The following is a 15227-nucleotide window of genomic DNA, read 5'->3' as shown; positions in this document are numbered from 1 at the left end:
TGGAAATCGTAGAAAACTACAGCAAACAATTTCCACCATGGACTGTGCAGCAGCGTCAGTCATTTGTTATTATGAAAGAAAAACAGCTGAGTGCCCAAAACAAATATGGTGTCCACCATCACCACGTGACCCAAGTACCCAGCAATTTAAAGGGACCATGGTCAGCAAGCAACCGTATCTAAAACACAGCCGTGAGTATCAAAGCGTGCGTGCCTTGAACACAACCCTCCTTCCAGTGCCTTAACCCACATGTACAGATCATGGAGAATTCTGCTTATACACTCACTACAAGTCTATGGCACACAGGTAAGGCTGGTGGAGTTGTGACAGGGAGACTGTCAACATCAGTGCCAATGAAGGCGTTTGATTTATTGTATTAGCGACGATGATTAAACAAAATAATAATAATAATCTGGGAAGCCTCAGGCTGACTGATGCAGAGCAGAGGGTGATGCAGCAGTCAGCAGCACAGTGCAAGTGGATCTGCTGAACAAATCCAAAAGCACATGAATCAAGTGAAGAATGATTTACGAACAGATGATGTGGATAGTGTCATGTGGTGCAGGGATCCTTGTTTCTCTACTGTTCACCGTCTTGAAATTGATTTGGTTCCGTGTTCCTGGGTGTGTTTGTGTGGTTGTGTTCACTGCCAGATCAAAACTATATTGCGTAACATTAACAGGAATGTGTCCTGGCTTCTATTCATGGTTCCTTTCTGGTGTACAGTATGATCAGGTTGCCTGAACACGCCACGAGTTTTACTCCAGTGGTAATTACTCATTCTGTGGGAATATCAGAGGGAAAAATAACGTTTTTTATGACCTCTCCATTTTCTCATGTAATACAACCTGGCAGGCTTTTGTTGGGTGTGTCACCAGTACATAAGGACACTGTCTCTTCATAGAGAAGACACTCCTGAACTGCAGCTGCACTGGAGGAAAAATATCTGATATCTGTAAGTACAGATTGTGACTGGAGGACTGACTGGTTTATTTTGCAGACCCTGAGCGTGTGTATTAATTGATTTTAGTGGGTTGGGTTGGTCGATTCATGGTCTGCTGTAATGTGTATGGTGGCAACATAATATAGATAAATATAATAGTCATTTATAGAGCTGCATGTGGAAGAATAGAAATGCACGATAAAAAAACCAGAGAGATATGAACTGCCTGTCCACTATTGTTCAATCCAAGTCATTGAAATACAATAAGCTGGTGAATTTGTTCACATCCGACCAAAAATACTGCGAATTAGGATCAATTTCAAAACAAAAGTCCTTGAGTAATGGCAGGAAGAACACAATAGGGGTCGATGATCCAAGTTCACAAACTTTAATAATGTGTGTGTCCACCATTAGCCTCACGCAGAGCGGTACACTGGCGACGCACGGACATCACCAGGTTGTCGATTGTGGCCTGAAATGATCGTGGAATGATGCACATTCAGTTGTGTTGCCACAGCTGTAACGCTCAACACAGCACTCAGCATGCCAATGGCACGCTCCCTCATGATTTGTGACATCTGTGGCATATGGACAAGTGACAAAAGTCCACATTTTGGTGTGCCCTTTTACTGACCAGACCATAAGGAGTGTCTGTGTATTGTAGTCAATAGGAGTGGCCAAGTGACACTGGACTACTGGGTTTGAGCAAAATAAATCATTCCATAAACAAATGAATCAAGAATCTGAGCAAATGTCATGACATTCTATTTTTGTTCACCATTTCAAGTTTTGAAGAGTATTGTAAACATTGTCTTCATATGCAAGACTTTACATTCACAGACAATCAGTTAAATTATAAATGAATTATCTTTTCAGTGCGAGTTTGGCTCAGAGACAAAAGGGATATTTTTAATATGATCGCAAATGCTCTGATCTGCTTTCTTTGTAGACACAATGGCATCATCAGACGCTCTGTCCAAGGCCAACACCACCTTCTGTCTGGATCTGCTCAAACAGCTGAGTGATAACGACAAGACGGCAAATGTCTTCTTCTCTCCTTTCAGCATCTCCTCAGCTCTGGCTATGGTGATGCTGGGAGCCAGAGGAAACACAGCCTCACAGATGTCAGAGGTACAAACACACACACACACAGTTGAGGTTTACTTTTAGACTTTATTCTCGTTCAAATAAATGAATGTATCTATTAATAACTTTGTGTGAGAGCATCATCAATAAAACACCACACTCAAAACGGCATCATCCAGACAGCAACATTTACAATTGTCGCTGATCAACTGTTTGAGGTCGCTTCATTTTTTTATATTCCCTCTCAGTCTCCGGGAAAGTCTTGTGAAATGTAACTCGGCACACACACATCACTGTTACGGTGACATGGATGCATCTTGTACTTTACAAACCAGAGACCTGTGACATCTGATTTAACAATGTCTCGTCTTGCACCAGGTCCTCGGATTCTCTGAGGCACAACAGCTGCTGCCTGAGGGAGTACAGGTGATGATGCAGCAGCAGCAGCAGCAGCAGCAGCAGCAGCAGCAGCAGCAGCAGCAGGTTTGTAACACTGTGTCACTCCATGTGCTGAAGGTGGTTACGAACCCAGCGGCACGTACACTTTTCTACTAACTAGATGCTCTGGATGTCATGTAGCGACAGGATCCTTGTTTGTTTGTTTTGCATCTATTCCGAAGTGTGTGACTGGATGGATTGTTCTGGGTGTGTTTTCTAATTCACAGGAATGTCATCCTGGCCTGTGTTCATAGTTGGTTTCTGGTGTACAGTTTAACCTTTATGAGAACCCTTATTAAACCAAAGTGGGATGAGACTGAACCATCAAATATTAATAAAAGAAATCCAATCCAGCAAAATCATGACGTCATCTGAAACCAGGCTCTTACTGGACAACACTAGCTCTATAACACTGGTGTCCACTCAAATGTGCTGTGCTTTATCGTCTCTTTTCCTCTACCCAGGAACAGTGAACAGAAACTGGTGATTGAAACCATTATCTATCCATCCATCATCTACCATTTTTTTCCCCGGGGGCTGGTGTGCCTATCTCAGCTGACATAGGGCGATAGGCGGGGTACACCCTGGACAGTTCACCAGTCCATCACAGGGCCACATATAGAGACAAACAACCATTCACTCAACCTCTCAGGCCTATGGTCAATTTAGAGTGTCCAATTTACCTAATCCTCAAATCTGCATGTTTTTGGACTGTGAGAGGAAGCCAAAGAACCCGGAGAAAATCCACGCACACACGGGGTGAACATGCAAACTCCTTGCAGAAAGACCCTTGTTCCAACCGTGGCTTGAACCTGGGTCTGCCATTAACTACTGATGTTATGAATTAAATAAAATTAAATAAAAAATAAATTAAAGGAACTAGGTTAATTTTCAAACATACTGCATGGTCATCTCAAATCAAGTATATTGAATAATTCTGCTTTTCACAATATAAGATTTTTCAGTATACTCTTTAATCAAATCAACAAGCAAGTTATCCAACAGATCCACTCTAACATACTATATATGTATATTAAACTGATCTGTCACTTGTTCAGTGTGTCTCTAATACGTGTCCACTTTATGTCCAAAGAGAACAAAAGCCGAGTGCTGTGAGGACGTCAGCAAGGACGATCTCCACGCTGACTTCAGCCAACTACTGACAGAGCTCAACAAGCCAGAGGCTCAGTACAAACTCATTGTTGCCAACAAGCTGTATGGGGAGCAGACCTACGAGTTTGTTGAGGTGTGTGTGCTTCAGTGAGTGTTTTTATGTTGACATATAAACATGGGATATTGATCACAAATGAGGAAGAACGGAGTGGAAAGCAGCTGCTATAAAGACTTCCCTGTCTAGTAAGTTAAATGAACCCTTTGTTTGACCAGAATCAGTAAATATGGTGTTGATGTTCCAGGATTACTTAGAAAAAACCAAGAAGCACTACAACGCAGAGCTGAAGGCTGTGGACTTCAAAACCAACCATGAGGAAGCAAGGCTCGACATCAACAGCTGGGTGGAGAATCAGACACAAGGTGAGTGACACAATAATGTCCCCTTTCAATGTAATGTAATCGCAGTGATGAGGATGAACTGCACAAGCCTTGTAGTCTCACCAAGTCTGGCTATTGGCTGTTTTTTACATATATCCATTACAGTGACATAGAACTTTAATGCTCAATTATAGTTCAAAGTTACTGCAGCTCTCTTTGGTTGCCCAGAAAAGACCAGAAGATAGAAAGGTTGAGTGCTGTTTTAGTGCAGTTATAAAACAACTAATAATAAAATAATGAATAATGAAATAATGAAAAATACCCCCAACTGTACAGTAAATCAGTCTTTCGGGTTCTGATAGCAATGGTTGATTCATTATTACTTGGATGAAACATGGGGATTGTGCTCATAATTCCATATTTGTTCTTCAAACTCAGGTAAAATTAAGGATTTGCTGGCTAAAGGCACGCTGAGCACAATGTCCAGGCTGGTGCTGGTCAATGCCATCTACTTCAAAAGCAACTGGCTCCGGCAGTTTGTGAAGAGTGAAACAAGAGATGCTCAGTTCAGGATCAACAAGGTAACACTGAACTGCAACTGTTCCGCAAAATAACTTGTGGAAATGAATACTGATATTCTTCCAAGGGTGAGACAAATGTGTGTTATAAAGTAACTTATCACCAGTTTGAAAAGGACAACGATCAATCACACTACACTCAGTATATTTTATACCTGTTGTACACTACTGTTGTATATCACTGGAACAAGGTGAACGTGTACAAGCTCTGTTATGTAAGTTTCTGTTTTCTATTTACAGAATGAAACCAAGCCAGTGAAGATGATGCACATGAACAAGTCATTTACAATGCGCGTTGTTGTTGAATTCAACTTGCAGGTATTCACAGCATTTAATGAGTGTCTGTCTGTGCTTCACCCATGTGGTAACTGAATAATACGAATACTCCCTATGTTTGCACTTTGTACGCCAACTGTCATGTTGGACTCATGTTGTTCTACAGATCCTGGAGTTGCCTTACAAAGGAAGGGAGCTCAGTATGCTCATCGTTCTGCCCAATGATATAGAGGACAATTGGACTGGTCTGGAGAAGGTAGGACATACACACACACACACACACACACACACACACACACACACACACACACTTCGCACATAAAAAAAAGAAAAAACCCAACGTGACAAAAAATATATAATTATTTGATTCTTTGTGGTCCCTCAGCTGGAGCAGCTGCTGACATATGAAACATTTATGGAGTGGACTTCCCCTGACCTGATGTCTCAGTATGATGTCGACTTGAGTCTGCCTCAGTTCAAGGTGGAGGAGATGTATGACATGAAGAATGTCCTTGTCAGCATGGGCATGGTGGATGCCTTTGTGGGGATGTGTGACTTTTCAGGTAGGACATGAATCTGAACTACAAATATCAGCAAATACAGTCGTTCAGCAGGCCGTGTATTCCTAAGATACTCTCTCTTACTCTCTTCTGTTACAGGCATGTCTTATACCAATGACCTCGTCCTGTCAAAAGTTGTCCACAAGGCTTTTGTGGACGTCAACGAGGAGGGAACTGAGGCTGCTGCAGCCACTGCTCCCATCATGACGACTCTTTCTCATGTCATTCAGCCTCGAGCCACTTTCAACGCGGACCATCCCTTCCTCTTCTTCATCCGCCACAACGTCACCATGAGCATTCTGTTTGCTGGCCGCTTCTGCTCCCCTAACTGAGCACGACATTGATTAATGAGAGTTTAACCTCATCATGAGTTATTGCTCATGATGATGAAAGAATACTTCTGCACTACAACTTCTTGTTTGCATGACTTCACCTATTGCTTCTTATACTCAAGGAGAATTGTGTGATAAAATCACATTAAAAGATGTGTCCTTGCTGTTTATGCAAAGTGAGGGTAATTGTAACTCGTGTATTGTAATGAACATACTAGTAATGTCGACTAAAAACATTCTATATTCAAGTAATTTCTGTTAATGGGGTAATGATCTGGGACCAGGCTATTTTTATGCATCCTTAAGCTTCAATATATGGAATAAAAGTTTCTGATTTCCCAATATTGTCTGTACTGTTAAAAAAAATCCTTTGATTTATGTTTCTACTGATCTGACACAGTACAGTTAGGTCAGTTGTCAAAGTGTCAATATTGCACTATTGTTATTTTCCCAACCATATTCGGATTTGATCACTCATATATGAGGAAGAATAAACAGATTACACTAAATACAGTACTTTAGGTGCTATATTTTGACTTGGTATCTAATGAGGAAAACCTAACCCTAACCCAAGTGTGTGAGTAAATATAAATAGATAAAAAAAAATTATCTCACAGTAATTATCAGCAGTAATACTAACACAAGTTCAGTACTTGGAGCATGGTTAATTAGACTTGATTAGGACATTAAACTTCCTGTATGTATTGCTACAATAATAATGATTGATTGTGTGGGTTATAAGTAATAAAGATGAAAAGCAGGTTCCATTCGTTCTGCTTGATCATGTGATTATTCAGATACCTGGCGGGGTGTGTCAGCAGCACCTGTACATAACGAAGCTGCCTCATCTTACACATGTAATTTGGTTGTGAGAGACGTCTGAACTGCTGCTGTGCTGAGAGAAAAGTGACTGTAAGTACAGGTTGTGGCGACGAAACTGACTGTGCGACGAAAGAGACTTTGCGTGTGTTTGCATTGCTATTACTCAGCATGTGTCATTTTCACGTGCGGCGCCCACGATGTGGTCTTAAAGTGACTTGTGGTCCGAGGCATTCATCGCGCAGTGCTATTCTCGAGGCAGGTGTGCTGTGCGTAAAAGGGCACAGACACAATCGTGCGCTGTGTGTAAAAGAGAGCACGGACACACATGTGGTTCCAGACTCTTTCTGGTGCGTGTTACTTGTGTTTTTCTCCTTATGCTTTTTTTCCCAGTAATTTTTTTCAATATGGATTTTTTTTTATTCTAAATCCTGTCTCTCCCGTTTTTCACTCGCACTAGCCCACCCGGTCTACCCACCGGGAATGAATGCGCACGTCCAGATCCGTCTCCTCAGCATAGAATCGTTCACTCTTAACATTCTCCATTTAAATAGTAGTTACATGCAAATAGTAGCTGCATGGTTTTTTTTCCACGAAAGTATATTCAAGTTCTGTAGGCTTACTACCTCCAGGATGCTTTTGTTATTGAATGTATTATATACTGGTGTTATTTGGTTACCTTTAACCAAACATGCTACTAATATGTACTGTAATAGGATAAATAATAATATTTGAGCTAAAGACCAAGTCTTCACAGAGTAGAAACTGTCTTAATATAACAATAATAATATGATCAGCTCATTATATTCACAGACAATCAATGTAATTATTTTTAGTGTTTTTAGTGGAGTTTGGCTCTGTTGCAAAGTTTAGTTTATAATTGGGTAAAAAAAATACATAATGTGATCATGAGTGCTCTGATCATGATCTGCTGCTTTTTTTACAGACGCAATGGAACCATCAAACACTCTGACTAAGGCCAACACCACCTTCTGTCTGGATCTGTTCAAACAGCTGAATGATCTCGATAAGACAGCAAATGTCTTCTTCTCCCCCGTTAGCATCTCCTCAGCTCTGGCTATGGTGTTGTTGGGAGCCAGAGGCAACACAGCCACACAGATGTCAGAGGTACACACACACACACACACACACACACACACACACACACACACACACACACAATAAGTTTATTCTTAGCTTTAGATGGCTAAAATTCACAATTTGTCAATAACTTAATCAATTTATTGCACAAAACTATTACGATTTAAAGGTGCCATATGTAAGAATGTGGCCAAAAATGGTTACTACATTCAAATTCAAAATACCGAGGTCTTTTAAGTTTCGTTTTTTGACGTGACTGGCAACCCGTGGTTGCTCGGCAGCTGAGACTCTACTGACTGCAATGATTGGTAGATGGCGGTAGGTGGCGCCGCCAAAACATGATTTCAAAACATAAACATGATTTGCAGTCTGCAAAATATTTTTTTTTAATGCAAATATTTTGTCTGTACTGTTGTTGTTGGTGAGTTCAGTTTGTTATATGAACATTATTTCTCAGCCTTTGTGACATATTAGGAGGATTTCATGGCCAGTTGCTTTAGATTTATTACACAATGCACCTTTAAATATGAATACAGAGTGTGAAAATAAATAGATCAAACCATGATTGAGTGTGATGTGATGTGGGTATAAAGCTTGACAAAGCTCCCCATGTGATCTATGTTGAGGTGTAGAATGTTGTAGTTGTTTTTGTGGCACTGACCTGAAAACCTAAAGTCCCATAGTGTCAATACAGATGATGCAGGCCTGCTCAGGCTTTGACAGAAGTTATTATAATTATTATTGAATATTATTTGTGAGTTGATGTACCATCAAACTAACCTTGGAGACATTATTTGAAGGTCTACACCGTGTCACTTTCAAGTCTTTTTTTCGTCGTCTTATGTGTTGTTTAGTCAAATAGTCAAATAATTATTTTTATATTTTTAGTCGTGATATAAAGTAGGAACAGTTGTGCAGAAGTCACAAATAGAGTAGTTTTCTTTTTGTGCTTAAAAACAAGCCAAGTGAAATCAAAGTCAAATTTCACAAATTCCCTCGCCCAATAAATGGGTTAGGGACTTAGAAAATAACCTCGACGAAGCCTGTACACCAGAGTAAACAATGAGACATAGAGGTGCTGTAACTGTTATAAACATGGGAGTTGGCACATTGTGCAGTCAGTGTTGTTTTTTTCCAAATGACTGGTAAAGCCAAGATACACCCAGGTAAGGCAGTGTCATGGCGCAGTGCTTTAGCAGTTTATCTGAGTCAGCAACAAATGATTAGATCAGCTATGTCTCTGGGAAGTCACTGTAACAGTGTGAACCTGTCTGTATCATTATGAGCTGTGGTTATAAACAAACACACAGTCCCCTAAATCTGTTGGAACCTGTCACTTGTTTTTTTCGCCAATAACCAAAAAGTAACCTGCAGTCCAATGACAACTGTTGCAAATATACCGTAGGCAAATCAAGACAGTTTCACAGTCAATTAATATAGCCAGGTTTGACCCACAAGCGTTTTGTTTTGTTTTTTCAACATGTACTTATTTCTGATCCATCATTTGAATTGGCGACATTTGATCACATACTGAAATGTTGTGCGAACACCAGAAACTTGTCAAGTCAAGTCAAGTCAAGTTTATTTATAAAGCACATTTAAAAACAACCTCAGTTGAACCAAAGTGCTGCACAGTTATTTGAATACAATATAATCACACACAATATAATAATAAATAAAAACAATAAAGGAATAGTGAGAGCTCAGTTTAAAACAAAAGCTAAAATTAGAATTAAAAACAAATAAAAGTAAAAATAAAATGAATAAAGTAGGAAACCCAAGGATTCTCGCCTAGCTGGGACTGAACGCCAGGGTAAAAAGATAGGTTTTTAGTAGTGTTTTAAAGTGCTCAACAGACTGTGCAGCTCTAACCTGGAAAGGTAGGCTGTTCCACAGCTTGGGGGCCGCCACTGAGAAGGCTCTGTCCCCACGAGTAGAGAGTCTGGACTGAGGTATATAATGCCAGAAGCAGCTGGTTTGTTGACCTAAGTGCTCTGGAGGTACTGTGAGGCTGTACGAGCTCTGATAAGTAAGATGGTACCAGACCATTTAAACACTTAAAAACAATAACAACTTGTGATGTCTGACTTAACAGTGAACTTGTTTTGCACCACCAGGTCCTCAGATTCACTGAGGCAGAGAAGCTTCTACCTGAAGGAATGCCGCTCTTGCAGCAGACACAGCAACAGGATGTGCTGAAGGTGGTTACAAATCCAAAAACACACGAATGATAAACTAACAGGTTGTCTGTGGGGATGGGATCCTTGTTCTTTGTCATCTTCAGCGTCTCACTGTCCTCAGATGACTTTGGTTTGATGTTTCTGGGTGTGATCGCTGCTAGAGCCAAACCAGGTTTCTATTTTACAAAATTGACAAGAATGTTGTCCTGGCTTCTGCTCATGGTTTCTGTCTGGTGTACTCTTTGAACCTGTTTGAGCTGGTTCAGGAAATAATAGGGTGTTGAGACTTAACCCTTAGAAGTTTGGTTTGAGTACTGTTGTTGGAGTAGAAACTTGGCGTATGCACAAAAACTGTGTTTACTTTAGATCTGCTGTGAACACATCATAATGCTGATAAAGCTCTTAAATGTGAATAAAAGCGACATTTTAAACAACACCGTGACAACCCATGGAAGATGGTTTATGTCTTGCTGATTTGGACACACAACAACAAAAACGTGCCATCGGAAATTCATCTGGAAGAGGCCAGTTAAGTAATACAATGATGGAAAGTCATGTTTTCATGTTGATCTTTTTGATAAAGGCTCGTCACGACTTGGAAAGTCTATTGGTTCATTAAAGACAATGTAAAAGGTCTTAAAGTGAAGTAAGATACTAAAATGTGTATATCTGATCCATCCAGGCATTAATATGAACCAATCTAAACACAGTGAGCAGTTTAAACAGATTCTATGACATTGTTATTTGCATAAAGGGATGCAAATAGCATTCTTATCATTTTGGGTTTATCTGTCAACAAATAGAGCAGCTTATTATATTTTAGGAGAGTGACTGAAGTTTATCCTTACATGCATGATATAGTGTAGAATATACACTATATACATTACAGTATTAGACCGATATATCACTCAGTCAGTATGTCTCGCTTACACTTCTATGTCTACTTTGTATGACAACCCAGCCCCAACTGGAAAACATCAACACGGAGTTCAGCCAACTACTGACAGAGCTCAACAAGAAAGAGGCTCAGTACATCCTCAGTGTCGCCAACAGGCTGTACGGGGAGCAGACCTTCAAGTTTGATAAGGTGGTGTTCTTCATGTATGTGTGTTCATGTTCATGGCTATGGACGGATATAAGGCCCTTCAAGTAATTTGTCCAATCAAAAGCATTGGCTAATACATTGTTGACGTTTCCAGACTTACATAAAGGAGACGAAAAAGTACTACAGGTCAGAGATGGAGAGTGTGGACTTCAAATCCGCCTTTGAGGTTGCAAGGGTCGAAATCAACACCTGGGTGGAGGAGCAGACACGAGGTGTGTCACATCATTAACCCAGCAAATGGAAGACTGCCAGCTTTTCTGTGTTCGCATGCATATTTTGTTTGACAGATTTTTAATTTGGTGTACTCCGAGTGTTTTAGGTCTTTATAAATTCAAATTTGTGCTTCAAATTCAGATAAAATTAAGGATCTGCTGCCCGAGGGCTCGTTGAGCAGCCTGACCAGGCTTGTGCTGGTCAATGCCATCTACTTCAAAGGTGACTGGAATAAAAAGTTTGAGGAGGGTGCCACGAGAGACGCTCAGTTTAGACTCAACAAGGTAACACTACACGACTGTGATGATTTAGAATGAAATCAGACCGACCAGGTTGTCTCTGTTATCAAGTAAGTCATTGAATTTGACATAAACATCCATAGTGCAGTTTAAAGCAGAACTATGCGGGATCTTTACCCTAATTTAACAGCTTTGAAATCATTCTGATGATTAAATGGTTTATGGCGGGGAGATTGGGGGCTGTGTCCACTTCTGTTAGCGAAAAGCCAGCCTCAGAACAAGGAGGTCTCGCGAAGTTGCGGATCTCACAAGAAACATGGATTCCCTTACAGCACTGCACACACCCCCTTAGCCACCTACCGACTATAAAACCAAGGCCAGCGATAGCATTTTTTGAGACATTCATCATGGCAGAGCTGGTGAAAAAGAAGCAGAGAAATGACTGAGTGGCAGACAATGGATGGATGGGTGGTGTTGTAAAAATGTGTACTCTGAAACTGTAGGGGGAGCTCCACAGAGAAAAAGTCTAAAAGCGACCAAACATGCAAAGTTCCGCTTTATAGCAGTATAAAATAAGAAACCATCCAATATATTCAAATCAATTTGAACTAACTTTCTCACAGTGCTGACCAGGCCTATCAGGTCCACACAACTCTCTCTGAATGTCTTAGCATCGTTGCACAAGTAAAGTGTGACACATTGAAGCGCCCACCAAAAGTGTTAGAAGTGCTCAAAAAAATCTTCTTGCCACTGTGTACACAAACACTCCCTAAACAAGTCAGGTCTGATAGTATTGCTTGACTCAGCCCTTTTCAAATGAAGGATGCAGCATATGGATAATCTCACATTGTTCCAGTGGCAGAATAATAACATGAACAATAACAAAAAATATCCAAAAGTGATGCACTGCAGCTTTAAAACATACCAAGGTGTAAGTAAGACAGTAACTAATCATCAGGCTGAAAAGCTCAGTGTTCACAGTCACAGTGTAAAATACATCTCTGCAACAATGTAACACAAAGCTTTTTACTTGGTTGTTGTTTTCAGAATGACAAAAAAACAGTGAAGATGATGTATCAGACAACTAAGTTCCCATTGAACACGGTCGCTGAATTCAAGGTCCAGGTAATTGAAACAGATTTGATCTAGGCTTATATGTGTATATATATATACACACATATACATATGTATATATATACATATACATATACACATATATATACATGTATATATATACATATACATATACACATATATATACATATGCATATACATATATATATATATATATATATATACACAGTATTATCATTATATTTTTGCTTTATTCTTGGAATTATGCCGTTATACAGATCCTGGAGTTGCCTTACAAAGGGAAGGAGCTCAGCATGTTCATCTTTCTTCCCATGGATATAGAGGACAGTTCAACTGGTCTGGAGAAGGTAGGTCATACACACACACACACACACACAACCACACACGTGCACGTCCACACACAGAAGAAAGCACAATATAAGAAGTGATTCTGTGTGCTCTGTCAGCTTGAGAAGGATCTGAACTATGACCGCTTCATGAAGTGGACCCTCCCTGCAGTGATGGATGAAGTTGAGGTCCAAGTGGGTCTGCCTCGGTTCAAGATGGAGGAGAAGTATGACATGAAACGTGTCCTGGTCAGTATGGGCATGGTTGATGCCTTTGATGCGTCACTGTGCGATTTGAAAGGTAGGACATGTGCCTGAACTACAATATTTGGATGTATCATTTAAAGATCAGAAAACAAGAAAACCTAAACAAATGCTCTTTGTCACTCTTTTCTGTGACAGCCATGTCTCCTACCCATGGCCTGGTGCTGTCAAAAGTCATCCACAAGGCTTATGTGGACGTCAACGAGGAGGGAACCGAGGCTGCTGCCGCCACTGCCGTGACTATTGGGATGACTTCTTTTATGCCAAGGAAAAGCTTCATCGCTGACCATCCCTTCCTCTTCTTCATCCGCCATAACGAGTCCAAGAGTATTGTGTTTGCTGGTCGCTTCTGCTCCCCTGAGTGAGCATGACATTGTTGAACGCATGTTGTCTCCGCTGACCGGGGCGGTCTTTCAATCTCCATTACTGTAGAAATCTTAACAATCATCGCTTAAGCGTTTAATCAAACCCTATGTTACTGTCCTATACTTTGAGCACCTGGATGATCAATACTTCTAAACAATGTTGTTGCTTGTTGGCATCACTTCCTATATTAGTGATTTTGTGCTTATGTTGTACTTTATGGTCACTTTGAGACGTGTGTCTTGATGTTCATGAGGTTTTCTGTATACATGATTGGCCCCATTAGCTGCAGCCTCATGTCCAGTAATTTTATGTCTAGTAAACCAAATGAGTCCTTGCTGATCATTTTAACGTGGAGGTGCACGTTAGTGTACCACTATGCACAGTAATATAAAATGAATATACTGAATACCAGTGATTTCCAAAGTGTTGACTGTGGCCCCCTACTGGGACACCATTGGAAGACATTAAAAACAAATCAAATGAGTTTTGAATCAAGTAAGTGAACAAAATAGTGACACATTCTTTTGCTATATCATTTATTATGTATTGGGTTGGGCATGATTGAGCAGTGGCTTTCAAGGGGAAAAAGAAAAGCATGTTTTTTTAAATGTAAGTTGTGGTTGAAGTTTTCAGTGGGTGGAGGAAGCTTTTCAGAATTTTAATTGGGCTGCTGCAACATACTCAGGTCTTGTAACAAGAGTTTAAATGAGACAAGGTCATTTCCGTGTATCCTTATGCTTTACGCAAAGAATAAAAGTGAATGGTTCTCAGGTATCGCATGTGCTGTTTTTTCATTTGTTTCATCTCTGATTCAGCAAAGTGTGATGAGAAGGATTTTATACAGGTCGATTATTTATGGCATAACAGTTCATGCAAAATGTCCAAGAGACATTTTTGACATAGTACTTCTGCAGTATTGAAACTAACTTTTACAATAAATAGTCAAAAAAAATGTAATCGACAAAAGTTAGTAACGTGCTGTAGGTCTCTGCTAGAAAATTCCGCACTCAATGTGTATAACTCTGCAACCTCAAGGTCTTCTATTTGAATACTTTGGGTGTCATAGAAAATGGAACACTTGTGGGATTTGCTAAGATGTGTAAATATCAACACGTGTTGCTGGTGAAGAGTAAATGAAGATGGCACACAAAAAAATAATTCAGGTTTGCCTGGAAAAAAAAAAGATTTCAGGATGAGAATCTCTTTGGAATGACACAACTGCAGCTACAAACTTCAACTCTTCATCTCTGCAAAGTTTGACTTAGTTCAAATCAAACGTTGCAGTACAAAAATAGAGACGTTTTAGTACAGAGAGTACAGACAAGGTCTCATACGTCACATTTTAGAAACATCTGTGCCATTTGTATTTCTTTCATGTATTAAACTACTTTTTCCACCTTTATATCACTATTAGTGTTCAATAAAACAGTTTATGGCTTCCTGCATAATTCTATGTATTTTCCTTTCTGAAAACAAACACCAGATGGCTCGATTGAGCCGTCTCTCTCTTTTGCTGCCGTTGATTGACAGCTTTGTTATCCAATGAGAAGCAACAGATTGACCGGATGCGACTGTACGTTAGCGAGAGACGCCCGGAATGTTTTGAACGTAACACAGGAAGAGGCGGACTTCAGCGTAGATGGACCATGGATGTTCATATTATACATCCATGAGATGGACTACTCTCCCCAACTTGAATCTCGTAAATTAAGACTTTATTCCCGAAGTCTGTGAAAAAATGTTTTTCTTAATGTGGCCCTAATACTGGTAATTTCATAATGACACGTTTATTTATTCAGGAGACTTTTATTTCCA

At 40.1% G+C, this 15227-nt stretch overlaps 1 protein-coding gene across 1 annotated transcript; it reads left to right on the top strand.

Annotated features, from left to right (window-relative positions):
- Positions 1-225: 225 nt before the first annotated feature.
- Positions 226-13411, top strand: LOC310937509 (uncharacterized protein; the record flags this gene model as incomplete). Its single annotated transcript, XM_083901792.1, has 19 exons — positions 226-306; positions 1893-2074; positions 2408-2512; positions 3561-3713; positions 3883-4000; positions 4397-4539; positions 4777-4854; positions 4979-5068; positions 5198-5375; positions 5472-5699; positions 7470-7651; positions 9742-9825; positions 10766-10891; positions 11004-11121; positions 11264-11406; positions 12409-12486; positions 12714-12803; positions 12903-13083; positions 13185-13411. The coding sequence occupies exons 1-19, from the start codon at positions 261-263 to the stop codon at positions 13409-13411; spliced, it is 2550 nt and encodes an 849-aa protein (XP_083757918.1). The 5' UTR covers positions 226-260.
- Between the last annotated feature and the right edge of the window lie 1816 nt (positions 13412-15227).

The sequence above is a fragment of the Microchirus variegatus genome (assembly GCF_963457635.1).
Source record: "Microchirus variegatus genome assembly, chromosome: 15".
Lineage (NCBI taxonomy): Eukaryota > Metazoa > Chordata > Actinopteri > Pleuronectiformes > Soleidae > Microchirus > Microchirus variegatus.
The sequence above is the reverse complement of the archived record's forward strand: the minus strand, read 5'-3'. Positions and strand labels throughout refer to the sequence as shown.